The sequence below is a fragment of the Glossina fuscipes genome, unplaced genomic scaffold (genome assembly GCF_014805625.2).
Source record: "Glossina fuscipes isolate IAEA_lab_2018 unplaced genomic scaffold, Yale_Gfus_2 27, whole genome shotgun sequence".
In the NCBI taxonomy this organism is placed as follows: Eukaryota; Metazoa; Arthropoda; class Insecta; order Diptera; family Glossinidae; genus Glossina; species Glossina fuscipes.
The window spans coordinates 24,128-51,163 of NW_023998422.1; the positions used below are offsets into that span (position 1 = coordinate 24,128).

Genomic DNA, 27,036 nt, shown 5'->3' on the forward strand with positions numbered 1-27,036 from the left:
AAGAATTTGTGTTTATTTTGATTTCGGTTGCCGGCGAAGTAAGTTGTAGTGTACGTGTTTGGAGAAAAATTGTTTTTTTTTTTTTTTTTTACAAATTGAATGAAGAGAAAAAGAAAAAAGAAGATTGATACACAAACGTAGTAGCAAAATAATGTATAATCATATTAGTGTGTGCGTGCGAATTAAGATCATAAGCAATTTCTTGTAATTATTTAAATGAGAAAAATCAAGAATTACATGCTTTTAAATATGAGAATGTATAAGCGAGTATGCGTGCGTGTAACCGATTTGCTTATTCACTAAAACGCATTGTTTAATGATATATATGTGTGTGCGATACTTACAGATTCCTGTGGCCATTACATATATATATATGTGACAAATTTTCGCTTCGCGGTTTCGTAGTGTAAAAAAACATTGCAAAACTACGTCAAGTCAATTAGGGTCGCGCGTTATGCTATTGCTGCGGTCAAATGCGATCATTTCAATAAATGTCAATAAATAAGAAGATCAAAAATATATTTAAGAAAATTAATGTGAAGAATTTTTAAAGTTGAAAATCAATTGTATCGAAATCAATGATATATGATGATGGCTGGCATCGTAATAATCTTTTAATTGAACACTAAACATATATTTCTAGTTTTTAAAGCAATGAAGTTTTTTATTTAATTTTCGTTGTTGTTGCTGCTGCTGCTGCTGCCGTTGCTGTTTGTTTTTATTGTGATAAAAATATCTTTAAAATTGTGTATGAGAAAAGTAAAAAAAAAAAAAAGAAAATACATGAAAGACGCGCGAACAGACGGCAGAAAATCGAAATGTCTGCTCAGTCACAAGTTCAATGTCTGCTAGTTGGCAGCACTATTATCAGTTTACTAACACTAGCAAACACCTTCTGCTATGCTCCACAGCCACAAATTGTCATAAGAGCACCCCAACTAAAATTTTTCAAACCACAAATGCGAAGCTCCTATTTTGGATATAATATCGTTATGCGACCAACGAGGTACGTTGACAAAGAAATAACATAACATATAAAAGTTCCCTTATAAATTGAGATTTTTAACAAAGGCATTGTAATGTAAACGTATAAAATAAAAACAATTCATATAAAATTATTTAAAGAATTCAGAGAAAAATCATTATGCCTGGGGTTACCGTTACCGTTACGATTTATTATATGTCTACGTTTTTGTTTTTTCTTTTTTCTTTTCCAAAATAAACACACACCCTTACATGCTCGTAAGTGCATTCAGGCGTAAAAAAGGAATCTTTAAAATTAAAATTCAATTCATTGCACTTAAAGTCCTTAATTTCTCAAAATGACACGAAATGATTCATTATTTATAGCGATACTTTTTGACTACTTCTTAAGAAGTAAGGTAGGAGCAAATTGTTTTATTCGTTACTAATGCGGTAAATCAATATTTCCTTTATGAAAACTTGATGAGCGTATATACAGTGAGCTTATGTAAGCAAAGTGCAATTAAATCCATTTATGTAGTAAATCATTTTTCACAACGATTTTCATAACGATTGAGTGACCTGCAAAGGCTTGGAATAAATGATGATTTTTGATTCTGTAAATTATTTGTAAATAGATAGCAATAAATAATCATATTCATCCCATCATATCCTACTTCTTTCATTCTTATTCTGATGGCAGACTATAGTTGGTTTAGTATGCGAATACGAGAAATTTTATGCGTAGAGAAGAAATGTTATGCGTTTCATTTGTCGAAATCTTATCGCCGTTTCTATGATTTTCTATTATCAATTTTAACCGAGTCGAGCAAGTCCACAAGCTCAGTTGTTGCTCCTAACTTTGCAACAAATTATCAAGTTCATGGATTCGTGCATTATGAGTTTTCACGAATTTTCACTAAAAAGATCAATTTTAATGTCATGGGAATTTTTTTCCTGCTTCGCTTTGTTCATTGCGTTCGTAGCGATTGTCAAAAAATGCATTTCGCAATCAATGTTTTTCATTTCAAAGTAATGGATTTTTCATTTTCTCTTTTCTTTTTTTGTACCTACCAACGAAGAATGTTCTCATAATGTTTGCACAGCTTAAAAAGAATTTTTTAGACACCCTATAAAGTGTACATGTTCTTGCTCAGCCATGTTTGTCTGCAACGTTTCTGTGTGGTGTGTGCTGTTGGCCCTACCCGTGTCGTAAAAATTGACATATCGCCTTGAAATTTGGCCGAAGTGTTGGATGTTCTTGCACGCAGATTAGTATTATAACTGAGCCAAATCTGCTCGAACGCCAAGCCTTCAGCAAAGCAAAGACCGAAGGCAACATTGTATTGCTTATTAATCATCGGTGATAAGAGGTAAAATGCACCTTATGGAGCACCTTATTGTTTATGTCCAAGTTTACAAAGGGACCAAAATTTTTTAATTTTCCCACTTTTTTGAGTTTGCTTGCTTATTGATAATAAGGCAAAGTGCTAAGCATGGAGGAATACTGCAGAAATTATGGGTATACATGAATCGGCACCAGCCGAATATTACTCTCTTACTTGTTTTTCTTTATTGATGGCTGATTATATAATTGAATTATAGTTCGACTTATTTCCGAACGGATACCCCACGTATTCTCAGTTTTCGTCTGCAAAAGTCGACCTTTCAGACGTCTTCAGACCCTAATTTGTACTTCTTCATGACCGTGATATGTTTGCATATATGTTTGCTATGCCAATTTGAAGCTCTGTTAACCGGGAGCTTAATAAAAAAGAAAATTTGAATTAAAAAGAAAGTTTGACAAATGAAATTTTGCCACCAGTTTCCAAATCTTAAAAAAAAATGCACTCAATATATGTTTCTTTCCTCTTCATCTGATGGGTGATTGTCTTCAATACCTTATATACTACTGATCAGTACTTAAATTACATCAAGGCTTCGGACCCACCCGACAAATTCGATTTCTTATCGGATCTAGACACTGTTTCTAAAAAGAAAACTAAGCAAAAAAGAGACTTTCTACCATTGCCCGCAATCAACACTCCGGTAATTGATCTGTAAAGACAATTTAATATTCAAACTAATTCCTTTTGCAAATAAAAAAGACCTATTAGTTCTTGCCCGGAATCCTGGGGCTACAGAGGAAAATCTTAAAAGCAAAAACCCTCTCAAACTTATGGCAAATATCTTCGAAACTTCATGAAACATTTGACCCGGCGAAAGGCGTAGTGTATGTCCATTGTCTTAATCATGTTTGCAAAGCTAACATAACTTCCGAGATAAAATGCCAAAGCCTAAACGACGTATATAAATTGACCAAGCCCAATGCCGAGGGACAATCAAGCTCCGCTACCGGTAAAACCGATTTCACTTTCGATCGCTACCGCCTCTCATCTATTGTAGATGTAGATTGGTGTAAATGTAAACTTGAGCATTGTATCCCAAATCCAGCGACATGTAAAAATTGCCAACTCGTGGGTCATACTGCAAACAGATGCAGTAACTCACCATCTTGTGGTAGCTAGGGTCTACCAACACATGCTGTCATATGAGACTTTGCTGCAGATAGCCTCGAATTTAACCATTTCTCCATAGGCGATTTACGCTAATATTCGAAATTTCAAAAATTAAAAAAAGTTTTGAAAATCCAAGGTCGAATTTGCTTAGCTTGTTTGAAAGGTACTTTCGTATAAGGGTTATCTCAATTGTAATTATTTAACAGAGCTCGTTAAGTCGTTAACAGATTTTTGTTAACCGAAATGGTGGGTGTCTTTGCTAGTTAAATTCGAATTTATCTTCAAACCCTTATTTCATGTAGCTGCATAAAGTGGCCGCAAAAATATTGTACGTTTCCTAATTCGAGCGAAGTAGGCTTTCAACGACAACCATATCTTAATCCTAGCTACTTAACGGAGCTTTAGAATATATAAAGTTCTCTTAAGGATAATATACAATTCTGTATAGGACGATCGGAAATTGATTCCTTATTCCTTTTTTTTTTTTTGTTTGTTAAAATAGCATAGTGTATCATTACTTTATTATGAACGGACGAATTCGTTGTAAGTTGTTGCTATTCAACGGTTTATATTAGCTAAAGGGACGACTGTACAATGCAAATAAAAATAATAGGAATAATTATTTCTTTTCATTGATTATTGTTGGGTGGGCATAACGATCCGCTATACATTCTTGATTGCAAGCATACGGATATTTTCATCGGCAATAAAGATAGTAAATGAAGAAATACATTTCTTATCTTATCTGTGACTATTTTCCATCGAATAAATATTATTAATAAAATGATATGATTTCTGAGCAATTACATCCAACTCTTTTTTCATGCGGCAGACGCGTTCCTTAGAAATTCTTGCGAAAAACCATCTTCTAAACAAATATGTATAAGTATCGTAAATTTAAGGACATGTTAAAAAAATCGTGTAACATAAAAAAACTCTACATATTTGCTTAAAAAACCATGCAAAAAAGTTAATAACGAAATCCATATTATATAAAACAAAAGCTATTCCTTTTTATTGCAAAAAACGTACTAAAGTTAATTTTCTTAGTGCACCAAGTATTTGCATACAACGTATATCAATTGCAATTGGAAATAAAAATTGCGTTCTTAGCTATTCAACGTTACTTGATAACAAGCACGCACGTTTTTTATGAACTGGATCAAAAATGCTGTCACCAGTGCAGCGTATACTTCAGATATATTTCGCATAACTGTCGGATTTGATTGAAACAGAAAATTTCTCCCGTTATTAACGCCCTCTGATGGTTTTTTGTTGTTACAGAGCCTGCTGACAGCATTTTTTTTTTTTATGGTTCCTCAAGTTGCTTATATAAATCATATCCAAGTTTCGGACAGATGCTGCTCAAACAAAAAAATCATGTAAAAAAAGTCGTGTAAAAAAAATCGTGTAAAAAAATCGTGTATTTTCAAGTTCGTGCGGATTAAATCAACAGCTAGTAGCTGAAATTTACTTTCAACTATTGCTGTATCCATACGTTTCCATAGGACACTGTAAAATTTAGAATAAAAAAAAAAGAAATTTGTTTTGATATTCGGTTGGAATAAAAAATTGGTGTAAAAGAATACATTGATGAAGCGTGTTATTCCAAAATCCAGTAAAAAAAACAGCGAGTAAAAAAAGAGTTGGGTATATATGCCATTCTGAATCGATCGCGGCATGTCCACCTTTCTAGTAAATATCGTCTCGCCTACAAACATGAAGATATTGTCTTCAACTTTGGATAAACCATAGGAAGTTATGGCTCGCAGATTGGTATTGAAAATGATGTAAATCGACCAGGCGAACGTCTATAGTATAACAATGTAGTAAAGAATATTTCTGTCTTCTGGACTTTTTGCTATTTTACTCTTACTTTACTATAGGGGTAATGATCATTAGCATGTATGTAGAGGCATCATGTTCATTCTTATAGCAAAGTTTCGATTACGCCCGATACATATAAGCATTCTCTGCAGATTAGTAACTACTTGCGATTTTTATGGGCGGCTGCATGGCTATGCACTCATCCCGTCTAATTTAAAGTTTGATGCTTGGCGATTAGCTTTGAATGTGCTTGTAACACGTTTGAGTTTTCTGCTTACATTTTTGCAAGCGGGCGAGAGGGAAGATTACATCGATTCAGAATTATATCCGTTTCACGATCAAACTATAACAAGCTGAAAGATCAAAAAGAAATGTCGAAAGCGAATTTATATTACCGCATAATCCCCTAAAAAAAAAAAAATTAGAAAATAGAAAATACGAAAATAGGACGCCTCTATACATTCACATACTTAACGAAAAAAAAAATGCTGATTAAACGTTATCTGAATACTGAGTTATAACAGTTAGTTTTACACGATTCTTTATTCCGCTATGTCTGAGTGTGTTCCCAACGTAACAAACGAGCGTTAGCCTGTTTGGTTCCGCAAAAACTTGAGAATAGTACGCAACGAAAGGAGTGGATTTTGTAAAAGACACAAGACCAGGTGCTTGCTATTCGATTTTGCCAATCATCCTGGAGTAAGAAATAAGTTGAGCACTTTGAAAAAGTATATACATTATAACATAATGCGTACTTATTGCAATGAACACTCGCTACACTCGAATTCAAGGCGTTTCTTCAAATGGGTCAAATGTTTAAAGCGTAAGTTGTCTGGATGTTCCGCGCTTATATATTCTAATCCAGCTCCTCTGATGTTTGTACTATGTTTGTTAATTTTTTCGAACAAAGTTACGCTTCGATGTACAACTCATTTTACTCTTATCCATACTATCTACAATCGTCTGATATGTTTCCTAAGGTTAATTTACTAATGCAGAAGTGTTTAATGCTCTAACCGCTTTAAAAATATTATGTTATCCTGTCCCGGATGATGTACCGTCTTGCACCTTGATGTTTCGCGCTACTGTTCTACATATTCCTTTAACACTCTTATTTGGATCTATTGTCTTAGAAAAGTATCCTTCCTTTGGACGAGACGAGAAACCTGTTTACATCTCAGTTATAAGAACGGGATCGCTAAATCGAGCGTTTTTCCCAAATTACGCAAACGTCTTCTAGTGAACAAATTTCGATCGTCACATCTGACTAGTTTTTCTCCCTCTCAACAGGGTTGTATTAAAAGTAATTCTACTATGACAAACGTGCTGGATGTCATTTGTAATATTTATCGTCGATTCTCGGAGTGTAAACTTATATTACTCACATAGATCTTTCTAAGGCTTTTGCTAGGTTCCACCATAAACTACCATCACAAACGTTCCTTTGTCATGATTTTTCTACTAATTTATTTGTGTGTTTCAAGTCCTGTCTAACTGGTCGTCTTCTTGGATATCACGGTCTACAGAATAAGTATGTGGTGTTCCGCAGGGGAATCATTTGTTTGCAATCTTAAAAAATGTTAATGTTTGTAGACGATGAGAACTTATTTTATTCTTTTAATATCTTCGAGTATGCCAAGTGTTTGGACTCGGACCGAATCGGAAACATTATAATATGTCGCTTAACTTGAAAATATGCAAACAACTAACGTTTTGTAGGAGGTTCCGATCACTACTCGCGATACCAGACTGTGTTTCGAACTTCTCTGATTTAAATATTATATTCGATCCTAAATTGAACTTTAATTTGCAAATTCAAGCCCGTGTAAATAAAGCGAACGCTCTCCTGGGAGTTATTACTTGTTAGTCATACGAGCCCGTATATAAGTGAAAAAATTGTTAGGCCTACATTTGTGGTATGGTCCCCGGACTATATATGTTAAGCTGATCGAGTTGAGTCGGTGCAAAAAGCTTTTTTAAAACTCCCTTTGCTAGGCGCGAAACCTGGCAGCCTTATAACGTTTGTCTTAAGCTTATACATCTTCCAACCTCGGAAAGGTTTAATTTTTAAAAAATTAGGTTAAAAATTTGTCCATAGCAGCAATTTACCAGGAAAATTAGCAGCAACGAATTTGGATCACATAAGTCTGCTTTTTTAGACTCCAACATATGTAGGGATTATGATGAACAGCAAGCCCTTATATGCAAAGAATGTTTAATTTCTAGGAATTACGACGGAAACTGAAAAATAATAAAATTTTTAGGCCATAAATAAATTAAAAATTTAGATCAGATTATGTCGGTATCATCTTGGGTATCTCCTAACATGCGAACTTTCATGATAAGTGTGACTTTGCGTGAGATTTGGTGGACAAGTGAATAGTTGTACTAGGCGAGTTGATGTAGGGTGTCTAATGGCTTGGCTCTTTTAATTTATGATTTTTATTTATTTATTAAGGCATACACACGCGCACAAGCACGTACACGCACAGACACACACACACACACACACACACACACAGACATCTTTTACATTCACATTCATCTTCTCCAATTAAGGTTAACAAGAAAAGGAAAAAAAAGAAGAAAAAAAAAAGAGAAACAATAAAAAAAAAATCGCAAGCTTGTCCGTGTATGCGAACAGATTTCAATGAATTATGGCATAAAAGAGTTAAAAAATTGAATGATTCAGTAAAATAAAAATTTTCGATTACACTTTTTTACACATACATGCATGCATGTAATTTGAAAATGTTACAAGTGTGCTAATAAGAAAATCAGATATGTGTTGAGTATATAAGAACGGCGATCGGGATTTTGTCCTCTTCCAAAAGCGGAACGTAAAGAACAAAGAAAACCGAAACTTGTGCTATTAAATTGAAATGTTGAAAGAGCTTGTGTTCTGCTTGGGTCGAATACTTTGAACCTTACACGTAGCCTATGCGTGAAAATATTTAAGTCAAAGACAAAATTGCTTTTCATTTATTTTCTTATAACACCGTACACTACTTACTTAATTTAAGTTTATGTGGATGTATGTAATGTATGGAATGATTTGAGCGAGATCTACCTTATATTTTACCGAGCGAATAAATCGAAACTTTTCTGCCCGTGTGATGCCAATCCATATAAATTTGTGTCAAGTTGCAATGTTTGGTGCACTGACGTGATTTGGCACAAGCACGAACGCTATTGAAAATCTCTCTCCATATAATGTCCTATTTAAGAAAGTCCTTAAATGGAAAAAATTTGCAATTTTCAAAATTTCTCGGCAGTAGCTCCTAAGTAACAGTATTTCACCATAAATGAGAAAATTTTTTTTGAAGAACAAAGAAATCGTCTATAAATTTTCAAAAGGGCAACACACGTCTATGCAACCTCAAAACACTGTTGCTTTCCGTATCTGTTGCTCGTTGCTCATAAACTACAACAGACACGCGATGTAAATTTCCATAAAATTATTACACAAAAATAGAGAAAATTGACCACGCCTACCCTAATGTTATGGAACATGCAAATTTTTCTTATTATTTTCTTTTTCAATTTTCTAAACTCGATTGCAATCAAATATAATTTTCTTACTTCTTCAACATTACAAGCGATATACAACGTAATAGTATTAGTGCTACCTCTTGTTAGCGAACGTTAAAAATTTCCGTTTATTTTAAAATTCATATAAATTTCTAGATCATTGTGGTCGTAATATTGATGTTTTAGTCATGTAAATTTTCAAGAATAATGACCTTTTGCTCGATTTCGTCTTACAAACACAATGAGTCACTGAAGTGCATCGCCACTATAACATAAGCATATAATGACAAATTTGCTGTCCATTCAAGTGAAAATGCTAAAGGCGTCAATCTTATATTTGATGAATATTAAAACGGTTTCAAAAATTCAAATATGTTAGTTGAGATAGAATCTCTTTCGCAAACAACTTTTTCTATATATATATATATATATATATATATAAATATATAAATATATATATAAATCAATATATATGTATATATATATATACATATATATAAATCGAAGTAAATAAGGCCTCTCCATTCGATTCGGAATTAATTTTGATTAATACATTACCGTATAATCAATGCAAACTGGATAAAAGGAATGGAAGTCATGTCAATCATTGCCTATAGAGTATGTGTGTGTGTGCGTCTATATGGACTAAGTCGATTGATCTGACATGTTTCTTTCTCAACACTGAGCCTATAAAAAATCCGTGACCAACTATTTATAAGGCAGCTGTCATCTCTGAGAATTATGAGCATGTGGGCATTGGTGAATTTGCTTAACATTCTGAAAGATGGCGTGAAAATACCGTTGAACTTTTAAATCGATATCAATTGCATTTTAATTTCTTTCAAGCCTCAGTTTTGTGCCTGTAGCCAGGTTTATAAGTGTCTGCAATTTATTGTATAACTACTTGGATTAAAGAGAGACAGATGACACAGATGACAGAATGTCGGGCAGAGTAAGTGTTCGTTAATGATTTATTATGCAAATACTTGTAGTTGTAAGCTTTGTTGAGCATTCCAGCATGTAGACCAGAGGTGGGCAATCTTTTTAATTAACGTGCGGGAATTTTCATACCACGACAGGGCCAGAACGAATAAAACTTAAAGAATGCAAAGAATATTTTGTCTAAAATATGGCAATATTATGTGAAATTTGCTGCTTGGCAAGACTGGCGGGGGAGCATGGTATTTATTGCCTTTTAATTTAATGAAAGGTTTCATGAAAATGAAGTAACTTTATACGGTGAGTAAGCCGATGCTTTCAAGGATATGTTGACTTGATTTCCAAAACTAATCGAACTGAATAATAGTTTCCTAATGGGACGATGAGAGGAGAGTATATATAATTACTTGATTTTTCCGTTTCTATATATGAGCATCATAAACATTCCCGGCTGGGGTGCTTATCAGATTTAATTCAAATATTAAGAATTAAAACAAGAGAGAGAGAGAGAGATAGTTGGTTGTGCTTAATAAACGGGATCATACCTGACCTGTGACCTGTGCAGTTAAGAATTCATATGCAAAGTTTCAAAGTTCTTCTTCAATTTTTGCTGCGAAGAAGGTGTCAAAAACGCAAGACGAATGGACTAATGTTCGAACAAAGCTGATTGAATGCGCTCAGAACATACGTACATACATGTTTTACAAGTTCTTTCATTTCTATATGTTGCAAGGGAACTTGGTTATGCACGTCTGAGTGATGGATGTGTATAACAATAATTTGATTGATTGCATGTTATGTCGACTTGCGACTAGCTAGATAAAACTCTACATCAAATTTTGGACCAATATCTTCTGATATAGTTTTTTTTCGCGGATGGAGGCGGACTAATACCAGTTTCAAGCAGGATCGGTTATTATTAATTTAGCTCATATCTTGGACTTGTGGGGATATGATACGAATAAATCAGGATTGCTTGCTTCCAATCCTTCTATGCTTGTGATCTAAAAGTTTATTTCTATTAATTCTGTTTCGCAAATTCGCTTAATAATATTTTTTGAATATTTTTGTCGATTACTTAATAACATAGCGAATGCTGGTCTCAAATATGGAATAGATATCGACTACAACTATCTAAAAGTTATGTTTGCAAATTATTTCCGTAAGACTGTTGATCCAATCGGAAACAAACGAAATGAAAGCATTGCAAATTTTATTTATTAAATTCGTCATAAATCGAATTTACTTACTATATATGCTTCATTTGAGTTTTTAAATATAAAAATTCCTTTGTAAGCATATTGCATTTGTTTCATATGCGTTTAAATGCGGATAACTGGTTTTGAGATTTATGTAAAAGCGAAACTAGTATAAGCCACTTTTGCTTAGACTAAAACTTGAGTTGAAATGACCGATAACGATATCACTTTTCTACGCTTAAGTCTCTTGTCATATTAAAATGATCATTAAAGTTAAGTTCGCCACGCTTAGGATAAATGCTTTTTATAAATTTATTGTTCAAATAATTCGCTTATTTTAACCTTTTTTATACCCATCACTGTAAGAGCGGGTATAGTCATTTTGTTTTTTTTTTTCCATAATTTATGTAACACCGAAAAGGAGTCTTCAGAGACTCTTTAAAATCTATGTATATATTCTTGATCATGGGTGAAATTCTGAATTAATTTAGCCATGTCTGTCTGGCTGTGTGTCTGTGAAGATATCGACTTCAAATTTGGTAGGAACATTGGAAGTCGTTGCAAGCAGATTAGTATTTAAAATGAGCCAAAGTGGTCAGATCAGATGCCCCAAGTAGAGCATAAACTTAACGCGACACAGCTTTTTTTTTGGGTTTTTGCTGGTCACTCAGAAATTATAAAAGTTAAAAGGTTGAAATTTTCCAAATTTACTTTACGAAGCACTCTACTCTTCACATGCAAGAATGGAAACCGTCTGCCACGCCCACATAAAGTGTTTATTTTTCTCACTTTTTTGGGGGTTTATGCTTATTTACCAGAACGTAAACAAAGCAAAATTTTCAAAACTATTTTGTCCGTTCCTCACATGAAAATATATAATCCCGCCTAAAAATGGCTTAATCCTAAATTCAGTGTGGCAGACACTGCGACCTGGTAGATTAATTTCCTCTTAATAATACCGAAGATATTGGTATCAAATAAAAGAACTTGGAGAGTAGAATGCGGTAAGCATAATGGTGGCTATGCGAGATTCGGCCCCCGCCAAATATAACTTTCTTACTTGTTTTCTTTCGCTTAAAGTATATAATAAATTAATAACGGTACGGGCATACAATACCTTCTTCTGCTCTTCACCATTCTTCTCCAAGTTCGAATATCTCTTCAGTTCAAAGATCCGCTGAGAAAAGATTAACGTTAGTAACGGCTAATTGGAATCAGTAACGAAAAAGTTAACTGCCTAAGAGAATCAAAGCCAGAATGCTTAATCTAGCTTGTCTGCTAGATTTTTGCGCATTGCTTGTTAGTAAATGCCTTCCCAGAGCCTTGGACATTGTATACGTTAATACAAGTGATTTATCCGCTTCTCGTAGTTCTCTTTGATTATCCCTGAAGATTATCACCATGGCGCCTTCAGCGTTTTCCTAAATGATTCCATGTGTACAGTCTATTATCATAACCCCACTGACCTCTGCGAATATTTGTCTGTTAAAATGCGTTATAACCGACCGATTCAACATTTCGTAACTCTACTTTTACTTCTGCATTGGCGTGAGTTGTTGTCGCTGTTGTTTAATATTTAAATTAGATGACTGTACTTCTTCTCAACGAGTTCTCAACGATCTGAATCTGTTGAATCGTCCTTGCTATATCAAAACGAAAACTTGTCTTCATGTTAGCAAGATTTTTTGAAAGTCTTTCGGTTGTCGGATGTCCAAGAGTGGATCTCATTTGTAGTTGACTAGGCGGTGAGGAAGTCTGCATGTCTTTTGACTACGCGGGGATCTGCAGACGACCTTCGATGATCTCGAAGACTGTCCAAAGGTAGGATCCCCGTCGCCGAGAGCATCTAAACGATCGGCATCTTCCCCGGATTGCGACTGGATGTTTGTAGTCCAGGAAATGTGAGATGATGGTTAGCTGCCACATACGCGAATTCCATTTTCTCTTAAAACTGATGCCAAAGGTCTACATTAACCTAAGTTGTATACTCGCTGTGGAATACGTAGTTCAAGTAAATCACTTAGCGTTCATTCTATTTTGCTCTCCAAGTGAGTAGCAATGGTCCCAGCATAAAGAAAATTGATTTGGCTTTTTGTATGAAATTAATATTAAGGGTTAATTTTCATCACCACATATTAAGACTAAGCCTTTTCTACTCTATAAAGGATCAATTTTCGTGAGAATCCTTATTAGCGTAGAGTTCGTCGTATGAACTTCAGTTTTCGCTATATGGGAGGGGGTTCGAATATTGTCCCAGCCATTCCAAAGTTTTCATACCAACGCCAGCATACTAGTACCTTGCCTCTTTTGCCGAGAAATTTTAAACATTGCAAATTTTTGCCATATAACGACTTTTCAGAATAGCAGGGGGAGTGATCGAAGAAGTGGACCAATCCGAACCATTTGCATTAGCATTCGCCCATCTATCAAATTTTATCGAAATATCTCAAAAATTGAGACCTGCAGTTTGAGCATAAATTTACAGGCATCAGATGGACAGTCGGACAGACAGGATTAAATCAATTCAGATTATAATTCCGAGTCGATCGATATAAGCGGGCCTATCGTAAGCCCATCTGCCTATTACATACACATAATTTAAATAATTAAAAAAATGGAAAATAAATAAAATATTTTTTAAGTCGAAAGTGATCCTACATTAAAGAAGTAGCTGAAAAAAGGAAATACAGCGGAAAGATTTACATGCGAAAACACGAAGTCGAGCGCAATCAAATTTCAAGTCCAGTCACTTGTAATTAAATGCGAAATTATTGAAGGAAAGACTGATCATAGGAGTGTAAGCGGCGTTTCAATTTGTTGCAATAATAATAATAATAATACATGTTAATGTGAGTAACATCTTTAATGCGGTATGAATCATCCGAATTTGTTACGAATAAAAGAGAGACGAACAAAAAATCATAAAGCACCAAAATATTCTTCGTTTTTAGGATAAACAATGCGAACAAAATCGGGAAGAACGAAGAAAAAGAGCAAAATACCGAGAGAGAGAGAGAGAGAGAGAGAGAGGGAGAGAGCAAAAGAGAAAGAGAGCGCCAGTCATCTATAAAGAATTATAAGAATTGAGTTGAGTTGGTTGGTCTGTATATGGGCCAAACTGGATATCGCTTTAAAATTATCAGCAATCATTAATTTTGAAAACTTTAAAGTGTGCAATGAATGAGAGCTGGACGCAAAGCGGACCTGCAATAATAATAATGAACGTTAACTGCAGATAGCGCTGTGTGCATTACCGGTTTGGCAACAATCAATGAACACAACACGGATTACTCATGTTCACGGATTACTCGCGTTCAAATAATAATAATAATAATAATAACAATTGAATAGTCTTGTGTTCGGTGCTTCGTTTCATAGAGAAACAATAAACGCTATTGATATTCATTTTTGTACTCCACCTCATGATTTGAGTTACGCGATGAGCACACAATACGTTTAGTTAATCTTCGACATTATGTGAGTTCAGTTGTTGGAACGGTTCATTTTATGTCAAGTTCATAAATAGCTAAGTGGAGAACAATACGCTTAAGTGAAGTTATCGTTTGCGTGGTAAATTGTGCTTAGAACAACAAGAGCAACAAAAAATCGAAAAGAAAAAAAAAAAAGAAAAACAAAGGAAAAAGAGTAAAATAAACAAAAACAATAATGTTGACATTAAGCACGTTATGCTTTTTAGACGTTATATTACTATTCTATGTCGCGTCTGATATTAGTTTAGCAAGCGCTTATAATTTTTCACCGAAACCTAATGCTGTTATTACTGATCCACAGCTGGCCACGAGTCAAGCTAAATATGAGTCGTCATATTTTGGATTTACCTTGAATTTGAGACCTTCTGGGTAAGTTTATGGCTTGCATTTAGCACCACTCTATTTAGTTATCTGATGATTCATTGTACGCATTAACTGTTATTTTTAACATTTTCCATTAATGATAGTCAAATAAAACTTGATGAAGTCATTTTAAAGTAAAAATTCAAAATAACGTTTCATAGATAAACGTAAATCACATAACAGCGCAAAGGGATGAATTCACTCCTAGCCGATTATATTACGCGTGTTACCAAGATGAATCATCAGTGACTTTCAACAGGTGCCCAAAGTCTAAAAGCTTCTGATGATTAAATATTATCACTTCAATTTCTTGCGAAATTCTCAAGGGGATCGATCCACTTTTGCTTTATTTCTGCCACGATGTTCTTTGTTTGTTGTCGCCTTTTCTTCAATAGGCTGATCTTTTCTGGAATCTACTTGAAAAATTGTGACAGAATATTTTTCTGTTCAGGGTTTCGTAAAAAGCAGAACAATTCCATATGCTCGCGCATATCAGCTTCGTTTCGTTCTTTAGGAAGTTTCTTTCTCCTTTTCGCCCGTAAAGTGCAGTGCGCATCTTGCTTAGTGCATGGCAATATATGAGTCATTTCTTCATCAGTCGAGATGGTTTGGTAATGAATTTTGCCAAAAATAACTGGTAGACCTTAAGAAGAATCATCTTTCGGCTTAAGTGTATCTACAGTATATACGATTTTTTGAAAATATTTTTATTAGTGGTAAACTGGATTGCCGCGCCCGTTTTTAAATCGAAATTATCATCTAGTCTGATAAATATTTGCATTAAGTTTTAGTTAAGTACATAGTCCAGGTCTTTTTCGCGAATTTGTCACTTTTTGGTTCCGAACGTAAATATAAACAAGTAGGAAACGCGCTGGGACCGAATCTCGCATATCCACTATACACTTTTCCTTCATTAAGAGGTACTGGTAAGAAAAATTAATTTACCACGTCGTAACGTCCGCCATAATTAATTTAGAATTAACGTATCTAACTCTTCGCATTCTAATCTCGAAACCCCCTTTTATTTGGCGCTCATAGCGTTGGTGTTATGAAGAAAAAATTAATCGATCATCTCCATACAATTAATTAGATTTAACACACTTAGCTTATCCGATGCTAATCTCCAAGTACCTTTATTTGATACCCATATCACCCGTATTATTAAGAAAAAAATTAATCCATCAGATCGTGGTGTCCATCATACTTATTTTAGAATGAACGTATTTTTAAGACAGATAATATACAAAGTTTAGTTCAGTTTCCGCTTCGCTGCAGGCTTGTGCTCCGGCCAGTTTGGCTCGTTTTCAATATCAACCTGCGTGGAAAAGCTTGCAATGTTTCTAACACATTTGAAGTCGATAGGAGACCATTAACATCGAACACCACACTGACACACAGACAGCTTAAGACAGACATGGCTTAATCAATTCACAATCATGCATGCTAATCAAGAATATATATATACTTTAAAGAGTCTCTGCAGCTTCCTTCTGGGTGTTGTAAACATTACGACAAAATGAGTATGCCCCCATTCTTTAATAATGGGTATAACAAAACACATTCCCGATGGATCATATCGATCACATTTTTTTTTCAATGTATACCCTAGATCTGGCCATTATATAACTTTAGTAATGCATTTAAACATTCGCAATCGCATACCAGTTTTCGAAACGCATATTAATAAATGTAACGAGATAGGATTTATATAAGAAAGGCTGCTATAAACATATGTTGATCATCAAGTTGTCAGGTTTGGCGCAATTAGACGTTTTGCCTTGATTCTCAATTTTCTAGAATTTGAAAAAGAACTAGAAAATTTCAATATTTGCATACTCGCTTAGAGCCGTATTTTAAAAAAATGAAAGATATCAACTTTTGGTTTAGTTAGGTTTATCATATTATATGTTAGGTTGGCGGAAAAGTTAGCGCTAATTTCCTTTGCAATTGCATAGTGTTTAAAAATTTAGGTTACCATCCAACATCGACCGTAAAATGTCGTGGCGGTTTTCTTTGAGATTTGAAATCCCCAGAACGAAAATTGGCACATCGTCTTCAACAGGTCCGAACAATAAAAAATTTTAAATGCACTTTATCCACTGCACTCTGTTCGCTCTACTTAGCGATAAAGACGGTTATAAGTAGTTCCCTTAAAACCTATGAATGGTGCGCTAATTAATAAGACGCATTTCAACTGCTTGCCTTGATCTGACAAATAAAATTACTCGCACGTAGAAAAATACTGCAGAACTTTCCCGCCCATCTATTATTTTTATTTGATGGTTCCAGATTAAACTTAAAAATACACGTTACCTATCCGCAAGAGCGTCTTCAAAAGGCAAAAACCTATAAACTAAAATTCATTTGTTAATGTAAAGCTTGAAGCTTGTACTCACCTGATCGTTGCTATATATGCTGAAAATAGCTAAAGACCTATAACTTACGACCCATAAGGGTTATTAAAATATTTAACTACACAATTATAATACATTTCTTAAGGACACCCCGTTAAAAAGTGACAACCGCTTGATACGCTTATCATTACTTCACACTGTTCACGTGTGGAGTTGTGGCGGTCAATTACCTAAGCGTTAACAATAATGGGTGATATAAAAGGTCTCCGCGGTTTTTTCGTCTTCGTTTGAGTTTCTTTTTTGCAGTCTGTTCTTTTCAAATGATGTCAAACTATCATGTGGTCCACGCTTAGTGCCTTCACTATTTCCTAATAGCTTGCGTACCGGTCTTACTACATTGGCTGCAAAATTTCATCGATATTTCCCGTGACTGCGAGGTGCAACTTTGACATCGAAATTTCCAGAACGTAATCAAGGAAACCACCCATGGGTCCTTCGTTCACTAAAAGCATTCTTACCGTGCACTTCCCAAATTTTTTTTATTATATCGTTTTTGCCTTTTTTATAGTAACAAACGTTACATAGCGCATAGATATATATCATTCATTTTCAAGTCAATATAAGTTTTTGGACGGGCCAAAAACCGGAAAACTGTCTTCACAAAAAATGTTAGCTGAAATTTCGCTTTTTAAGCCCATGCTCGTTTGAGACAATCAGATGAGTATTGTCCGATAAATAGGCTGCAGCACCATCTAGTAATAAACAACGGCGGGGACTTTTTATACCACCTATTATTATTTGATTGGAATTGATATGGAACTTTTTATACTTAGCGAACTCACTCTTTGCATTGTTTGTTATCTTTTAAACTATTTACCGGCACGATAAGTTAACATTTGTTATTATTTATATAGAAACGTTTTGTTTACGTAATTTATTTGTATTACATAATTTATTTGATGTTTTAAACTTTCAATCAGAGAGAATGCTTTGATCTATTTTTCTTTCTTCAATATCATCCAGCGAGAGTTGAGCCGCGCCCATTCGCTTTCTCGGAGGTCGGACGTGGCGATTTAGATCCCTTTGCGCACGGAGATCGTGGCAACTTGCTTCCACTTCCATCGTATCCCGATTTTCACACCTATCCAGGTGGCAGGGGTGGTATGCGAAAACGCTTTGATCCTTTTGGACCACTACTCGTTTGCGTCATTCGTCTCTATCCTAATCCTTTTGCCGCCACCCGGTTTAGGTTAGAGACTATTTTATGTAAAAATAATGCTTAACGATAAAATTATATTATATTTTTTATATTGAATTTCATTTGTTGGAATAAATGTTTTTTTGATATATATATATAATTATATATATATATATATGTATACAAAATTATGATAGTTATAGCAATTATTTAAAACATACCAGAGCAAATGAAATTTAATATAAAAATATGATGTAATTTTATCGTTAGGTAGTCTTTTCACATAACATTGTCTCCACCGCTGGGTGGCGGCAAATAATCGGAATTAGGATAGAAACGAAAACGGGTAGTGTTTCGAAAGGATCGAAGTGTTGCCGCACACCACCGCTGCCACAAGGATCGGTGTGGCAATCGGGATTTGATGGAAATGAAAGTAAGTTGCCACGATCTCCGTGCACAAAAGAAATCTAAGTAGCCACGTCCGACCTACGGTAAACCGAATGGACGCGGCTCAACTCTCGCTAGATGATATTGTCTGAATTCATATTTAAAAAAAAAAGTGATGAAAAGTATCCGGAATTATTCTTCAGTCAGTTGATAAAAGAATTTTCATACCCCAGAAATGGGCGCAAAGGCATTCCGTAATGGATCCGAGCGATCAGCAGTTGTTGATGGTGTATTTATTGGTCTGTACAGTAATGGATTTGTTTTGGCCTTGATAAAACTTGAAGAATATTTAAAATTACTTTTGGAAATTCAATAAACGATTCTAATAATTCTTTGCGGTATCTATCGGCCAACTGAGATGCAGACGATATCATCATTGTAACGGAGCCGCTAAGGTCGCTTATAAGTTACTCAAGCGGGAGGCATATATTGGAAGCTTTAGTAGTTTTTATATACAGCAATTATTATAGAGCCCTCAGTTATTGAACGTAGTAAGATGTAGAATAGTTTATCCTGGATATATCGTAGAGCATAGTTACTCTCGTCTGCATTCCAATTCTCGGGCAATAATTCTGAACCTGCAGATTCTTCCGCCAAAATTTCTTGTAATACAAAAGTAAGAAAAGAAATAACAGATGCATATCCATATATATATATATATAAACTTACATTTTCCTCTAAACCAATACAGCGAAATTGCGAATGTTTAGTCAAAACGAAATGGATTAGAGCAATAAGCAAGTCATCTTTTTTTACTAATATCCTTCTTATCCCCCTTAATATCCTTCTATACGTCATAGTTTTTTTAAGCAACTTTTTATTTTGTCTGTCTAACTGATTACAATTTCGGAGTATAAAGCGGTTTTTTTAAATTACTTTATTTTCCGCAACTGACAGAAAACAGCTGGTTTAAATTTGTGACTTCCTCTTCTTAAGTGTTCAATCCGGTAGATAACTGAAACTGTTAAATGGGACGAAGTAACAGAAATGGCGTGAGCATATCTGTTAAATGGAGCGAAGTAATAGAAATGGCGTGAGTATATCTGCTATATGGGACAAAGTAATAGAAATGGCGTGAACATATCTATTAAATGAAAAAAAAAATGGCGGAAAAAAATCGGCTCGTCGCGTTATAATAAAAGAAGGCTCAATAATTCACCTTATAACATTTTCCGCGAGAATTTGTTTGTTTGTTATCTCAATAAGAAGGAAAAAATTTTAATTAAGCAGAGTTGCATTTTCAATAGTAAACATTCTTAAATTAAATTGAAGAAACATATATTGGAAAATTTCATGCGGTTGCTTCCTCATCCTTATGATAAATACGCGCAAAGTAAAATCGACAATAATATAACTACATAATTTACTATTTGTACTATCATCCAACCCGATAAAAATATCGGGCGCAAAAAAGGAAAATAAAGTAATAATGCATGATGATTTAAGGGTGTGAAGTTATCTTTAGATATAACTGGCAGAGACACAAACTAAAAAATTTTTGCAGAGCTCTGTTAAGCCGATATTCTGTTAAAGGAAGTCTTGAAGAGATTTACCTCAAAACACAGTTAAAATGGAACTTGTCGAGAAATTTTTTACAAAATATCATAAATAAAACATGACTTTATGTAAATTAATTAATATTCGAGAGGACAACATTTTCACACTATGTCATAAATGAGGTTGATAAAGAGAAACCATGCCCTGTGAACAAATGAAACTGGTACGGCATGAATCCCCTATTAATAGCCTTCCCAGCGATGTCTAGGTTATATTAAGTTTTGCCCGGAGAATATTTTTATGGCACTTTGAAAATTGCCGTGCTTAACATCATTTTTGTACGAGTACTATAGCATTCCTGTTTTTGTTTTTTTTTATTTAATAATACTTTTACTGTTATATCTTTATATCTATATCAAATTGTCTTACATGCTGGTCGATTTTCTTAACAATTGTTTTACGGCGGATTGAATAAATTGTCGTGTGTAGTTGATTATATAATTATCGCATACAAGAAATTTCTAGAATATCAGACTAACAAAAAAAATCGCAAGAGCGAAAAAACAAAAAATCAGCTATCCGATTACATGATAAATCAAAGATCCATTTATTTAGTATATAAAACGTAATCGTAATTACACCTATAGTGCCTGCTTTAAACCACATTTCTTTATGATCTTTTTAGCATATTGTAAGTAATCCAAAAATTACTTTTCGTTGCTGTTCCATGCATACGTGATCGTTTTATGATTGCCGGTCGTAAACAGTTGGTTTTCAAAGTGATAAAAAATTTATGATCAGCCGCACCCTTACAGGCAAAGCTTTAAGATTAAAGTATTGATTTCAACAGAAGGACGTACACAGAAACTTTGTGTATATATATATGCATCGTGAGGCTCACAAACTTTCTATGTTCGTCTTTCTGTCTGCATTGAAAGTATTTGAGAAATCTAGAGGCTATCAGCATGTCTAAAGAACGTCGTTGTCGCATGTTCAAGAAAGATTTAGGCGTAAACAAGCTGAGCGACCATTGAGTTTCATGTTTCCTCATCTTAGACTAAAAACGCCCCGTTACAGATCGATGGCTACAAGGGCGAATTTGCATGAATTGAGGTTAGATTTTTTGCCCTATTCGTTGCGTTTTCAAGATATGGCCGCCAAGGACAATTATATGTTCGGAAATCTTAGAAGGATGTACCAGGGTCGTATATTAAGAACGTTGCGAAAACTTAAACGTATTTCGAGAGTTATGACAAATCACTTTCTAAAAGTGGTATCGAACTATTAAAGAGAGGCTTGGAGAAGCTGCTTGTATCGGGTTATATTGACGAATGTTTAAAGTCGAATGTTTTTTCTCCTCAGGTACCTCTGCTATTCTTATTTGAACTTGTTAATTTCTACCACTTCAAAAAAGGCCTATGTGACTCGACGTAGTACTTTAATGGTTCTTTAAAGTAAATCTTTTCCCACTAATTTCTGCAAATACGTTTCGCAGTTCCAATGTCATAATAACTTACAGGCACATATCGGCACCCAGTTCAACTTGAGAAAGATCATATCTGTTTGCGGATATTAATTCTATATATTCATGCATAACATGTAAAATTGCCGTTTATCATATTTAACTTTTTCTTTTACATTAACATAAGCGAACATTATCTAACCCATCAGCAAAAGTGTTCAATTTATTTCCTTGATATAGAAAGAAGCGAACAATAATTCTATATTTTATAGCATTATTGTTGGCGCTCCTCGTGCCCAATCAACCTTGCCGTTACAACGGTATATTAATGAAACTGGTGCCATATACAGATGTTATTTATCTGATCACACATGCAGTCCGTACGTGTTCGATGATCAAGGCAATCGTAATATTGAATACAGTGAATACACATACGATTCCGAGAAGCGCGACTTTCAATGGTTAGGTGCAGCCATGGATGGCGGCGTGAAAGACACCGATAAATTGTTAGTTTGTGCTCCCAGATTTGTAGCACCCGCTCCCAATGATTATCTTATGCATGGCCTATGTTATTGGATCAATGACACATTAACCGATAGTCCGACGAACGTTCGTAAAATATCGCCCTTACGCTTAAAACAGGATCAAATTAAAGAAGAGAAAGGGCAACGAGTATATTATTATATGTTGGCTGAACAAGGTCTAAGTGCTCATATAACACCTAACAATGAAGAATTCTTAATTGGTGCGCCCGGTATTCATACGTGGAAAGGCTCCGTAATACGTTACCGTAAGCGAACCGTCAATGATGATCCATCATTAAGTCGCCGCGATACAGAGAAAGCTGCTCGTCGTCGAGTATCGCGTCAGTCTGAGGGCGAGTTACCTCAGGCATATTATGAATCCGATATACCCAATCCGGAGAAATTCGAACAACCTAACGATTCCTATTTTGGTTACTCAGTAAGTTCGGGTTATTTTGATAGCAACGATAAAGAAAAACTCTTGTACGTAGCTACAGCGCCTCAAGCTAACGAGCAATCAGGGGAGGTATTATTTTTTGAAGAATGCATGATAACGCTTTTATCTTGACATAACACATTCTTGCAGGCGTATATTTTTGATTTAGCTAGTGGTGGAACTATAAGCAAAAGCTATGTGTTTCGAGGTAAACAATTTGGTGAGTATTTCGGTTATGCAGTTTTGGCAGAAGACTTGAATAATGATGGCCTAACGGATGTTATTATTTCGGCACCTCAGTACAGCGTGACGGGTTCATTTGACGAGGGCGCCATATATGTTTTTCTAAATCAAGGCAGAGTGAGTTCTCTTGAATAATACAATTTTCATTTATTAAACAAGATTTTCCTTCCAGTTTAATTTCGAACGCAAACTCTTGGTGTCACCGATACGGGGCAAAGTACGCTTTGGAACAACTTTAACACGACTGGGCGATATCAATCATGACGGCTATAATGATATTGCCGTCGGAGCTCCATTCGCTGGAAATGGCTCCGTATTTATATATTTGGGCAGCGAACGAGGCTTGCGGGAACAAACGAGTCAACGTTTAAAATCGCCATTACGCTCAGAGTCAATTTATGGATTGCATATGTTCGGCCATGGCTTATCAAAAGGCTCAGATATTGACAATAACGGCTTTAATGATTTAGCGATAGGTGCTCCAAATGCTGAAACGGTCTTCCTTTATCGTGCATACCCAGTAGTCCAAATTCATGCCACTATCAATTCGCAGACACGTGAAATTAAACCAGAACAGACTAGTTTTCCAGTGACAATATGTTACGGTATCTCTACAACATCTTCTAGAATCGTATCCCAGGATTTAGCGTTACGCGTTGCTGTCGACCCTCAGGTGAAACGTGTAAAACTTGTGTCCACCGGCACCAATGAGCTGACATTCAACGCTTCGGCTGGTTTACAAATGCAGTGTCGCGTTTTGGAATGCGATGTACGGTTTAGCGTGGCTGATATTTTTAAACCGATAGAACTAGAAATTCATTATGAGCTTATTAATGGCATACCGGATTCGGAAGGTAAATAAGAGATTTCTAAGAAGATTCGCTGAGCTTTCAAATTCTTATCTTTCTTATCTTAGTATTTTGTGAGATATGTGCTGCTGTGGATCCAGCAGAACCTAAGCTTTATAGACAGAAAATTATCTTTAGTACAGGTTGTGCTTCCGAAATTTGCATCGCCGATTTGCAAGTAATGAGTACAGGGCTTGAGTGAGTTCGAAAAAAGAAAGGTTATAATCAATAGTTACTTCTATTAAGCATATCGAACAATTCTAGTCATACATATATCTTGGGTAGCAGCCGAACGTTTACTGTTACATACGAGATTGTTAACAAGGGCGAAACGGCTTACTTACCTCAAATCAATATTACGTCTTCCAATCGTATGCCATTCGCGAAAGTACCTTCAAATTGTAAAGCTTCCACCGATGCGGTAATGTTATGCGATCTTAATCGCGGCCAACCGATGGCCAAAGGAGCGAAAGATAGTCTTAAAGTGATTTATGATGTCACCGGCATTTCCGGTAACGCTTTAATTTTGACAGCAGAAGTGTTCAGCACTGGCAAAGAACTTGCCAGTAGCGACAATATCGTTCGAGAGGTTATAACTCTAACTGAATTCACTGAAATTGACGCAATTGGGTAAGATTTAAATATCCTTAATCAGATCAAGTACGGAGTGATAATATGATTTTATTGCATAGAGCACCTAAAACACCACACATTAATTTAGAGAAGATTACCGACACTGCTGAAGTTATTAATATTTACGAGGTGAGTCCCGGTTGGGAAAACGATTCCATTCCACGATTATTTATTTCTTTAATATCGTTAAACGACAGATCAAAAGCAATGGACCCAGTAATGTTGGAGCAATGGAATTGAAGTTTGATATACCCGTTGCATACAGAATACTAGGGGCTACCGCAACTATACCCATCATCGATATGAGCAATATTACTATGCAAGCTACTTACGATTCACAACTGGTGGGCATCGATTTTTATCAAAACACTACCCAGATCCTTATGAATAGCATCGAAACAATTTCAAGAGGCCATCTTGCTGCTTCTGCTAGCGATTTCAATATACTAGACCGTGGTGTGGATTTTGACTCGATGAAAATGGATGATAACAAGGATGGCACCTTAGATGGTAACCTATCCGTTGGTGATATATTAACTTAACTGATTTTTTTTTTTTTTTTTTTTTTGCTATTTAGACTTAATTTTGGCTGCCTCCTTAACCAGTCGGCGGCAAAGACGTGAAGTGACTGCTTATACCGCAAGTAAAGAGCAATATGCTCGTATTGCTCAATTCAAGGCGTATGACATGCTGAGTGACGACTTAAAAGGAACGCTGCCCGTTAATCGTACCATCATTTTTAATTGCAATGATTCTGAAACAACTATTTGTGTGCGGGCAGTGATGCATGTTTATGATTTTAAGCCCGATAAACCGCTCACCGTTATCATGAAATACAATGTCGATCTCAATGAAGTCAATCAAATTTTAATTGAACCTTGGGAATTTTTCGTTATACTCATTGGATTGGATGTAACGAAATCAAATGATCCATTGGGCAAAACATTGGCTATTAATAAGAAAATTGAATTCAATATCATTTCAAAGCATCAACTCTATGTTACACCAATTTGGGTAATTGTATTAGCCGTTCTTGGAGGTTTGCTGGCATTGGCGTTGATTACCTATGGCATGTATCGGGTAAGTTGCATGCAAAATAGAGTTTAACGGTTAAGAGTAACGGTTTGAAATTTCATGAAATATATTAGGCTGGCTTTTTTAAACGTGCCACCAAAGAGGAAATGGATAAATTGGTACATCAAGCTCAAGTGTCAGGCGATGGTGTTAACGAGACATCCACTTTAAATGCCGAGAGTAATTGAACTGCATTTACTTACCTATTGTGACAAATGTTATGTAATGCATTTTATAAGCGTGCCTCTAATTGCTGTGAATAGACCTCCTGCCGTTGTTTTTATGATAAAAGCAACTCTATTAATATTAATAGTAGTAATAATAATAATAATAATAATTATAATAACAATAAAAATTATTTTTACTCCATGTTAACATAGTATATGGCAATGTCTGCATGCAAGCACGTAGATAGCTATGAGTCATTTTGTAATTTGATGTTTCTTTTTTTTTTTTTTTTTTTTTTTTTTTTTTTGCAGATTTACTTATCTACATATATGCAAAAAAGCAATAATGATACCAAATGTTACTATTATTTTTTTTTTTATTATTGAAATATTATTTTAATTAGACATTAATGAACTTTATTTATTGCTCTTAGTTTTGTTGTAGTTTTTTAAGTGTACAAACTGTTTTACATATATAGATATGTGACTCTTGTTATATAAATACTTTTTTCATTTACATTTACTTACTGAACGTCTGTCTATCTGTTCTGTGAAAAAAAAAACCTAAACGACAGACCAACGAAGGGATTTCTGTTGGACCGTTTTAATCACTTATTGGATAGTTACGTGAAATATGTGCATTTTACTGAATTTCTTTTGAGCTCTTGCGCGTAATATAAGCATACAATGTAAATTTGTTGGATATAAGTTTTTTTTTTTTTTCATATTTACATATGAGTATCACAAGAAACGAAATAAATTATCTATTTTTATATTGAGGTAATGAACATTCGCTTTCCAACATCATTTAATGTGAAGGGCAATCTTGTTACACTATTTTTTACACTATTTATACACTATTTATTTGTCTGATATCTATCCATGTAAACTTCTGTTCAAACTACATGTCGCCATTTTGGAGATATTCCGAATGAAATTTGGTTGTTTGGATTCAGGTACGAACGCCATTGAAAATGATTTGGATCGATTCATTTTTTCGACTACACCCCATGTAACGCCCTATTCTATAAATGTGGGTAGTAGTAGTATTTCGGCATTCTAAATTGTACCGGCGGGGACAATTTTTGAAACCCCTCTCATATAAAGACAACTGACGTACCTACGATAAACATATATAATTTTCAATGCTTCATGATGAAAATTATACCAATAGTAATTTCACATAAAAAAATTATTTGTAAAATTGACCCATAATAATAACAATTTTATACAAAAATAAGAATTATGTGTGGTATATGTGGTGTAGGGTATTTAACGGTCGGCCTTGCCCGACTATAATGTTCAATCAAAAAGGGTAACG

General features: G+C 34.8%; 1 protein-coding gene across 2 annotated transcripts; it reads left to right on the forward strand.

Moving 5' to 3' along the window:
* The first annotated feature begins 126 nt into the window (after positions 1-126).
* On the forward strand, positions 127-26,128 carry LOC119635698 (integrin alpha-PS3-like). Of its 2 annotated transcripts, none has more exons than XM_038030662.1 (10): positions 127-1,006; positions 22,063-22,840; positions 22,901-23,110; positions 23,166-23,847; positions 23,910-24,039; positions 24,106-24,471; positions 24,534-24,603; positions 24,672-24,984; positions 25,052-25,554; positions 25,623-26,128. In XM_038030662.1, exons 1-10 carry the CDS (start codon positions 819-821, stop codon positions 25,734-25,736), a joined length of 3,354 nt encoding a protein of 1,117 aa, XP_037886590.1. In that variant the 5' UTR covers positions 127-818; the 3' UTR covers positions 25,737-26,128. The 2 variants fall into 2 exon arrangements, with proteins under 2 accessions (XP_037886590.1, XP_037886589.1); XM_038030661.1 differs by lacking the exon at positions 127-1,006 and adding an exon at positions 14,318-14,838 and having other exon boundaries at positions 25,623-26,127.
* Positions 26,129-27,036: the final 908 nt, after the last annotated feature.

What these genes read in the sequence shown, in the direction of transcription:
- LOC119635698 (XM_038030661.1), top strand. Translation starts at nt 14,645, where the DNA reads ATGTTGACATTAAGCACGTTATGCTTTTTAGACGTTATATTACTATTC. An exon ending in CTAACGAGCAATCAGGGGAG is followed by an intron (nt 22,841 to 22,900) that starts GTATTATTTTTT and finishes ACATTCTTGCAG; the next exon opens with GCGTATATTTTTGATTTAGC. An exon ending in TTTTTCTAAATCAAGGCAGA is followed by an intron (nt 23,111 to 23,165) that starts GTGAGTTCTCTT and finishes TTTTCCTTCCAG; the next exon opens with TTTAATTTCGAACGCAAACT.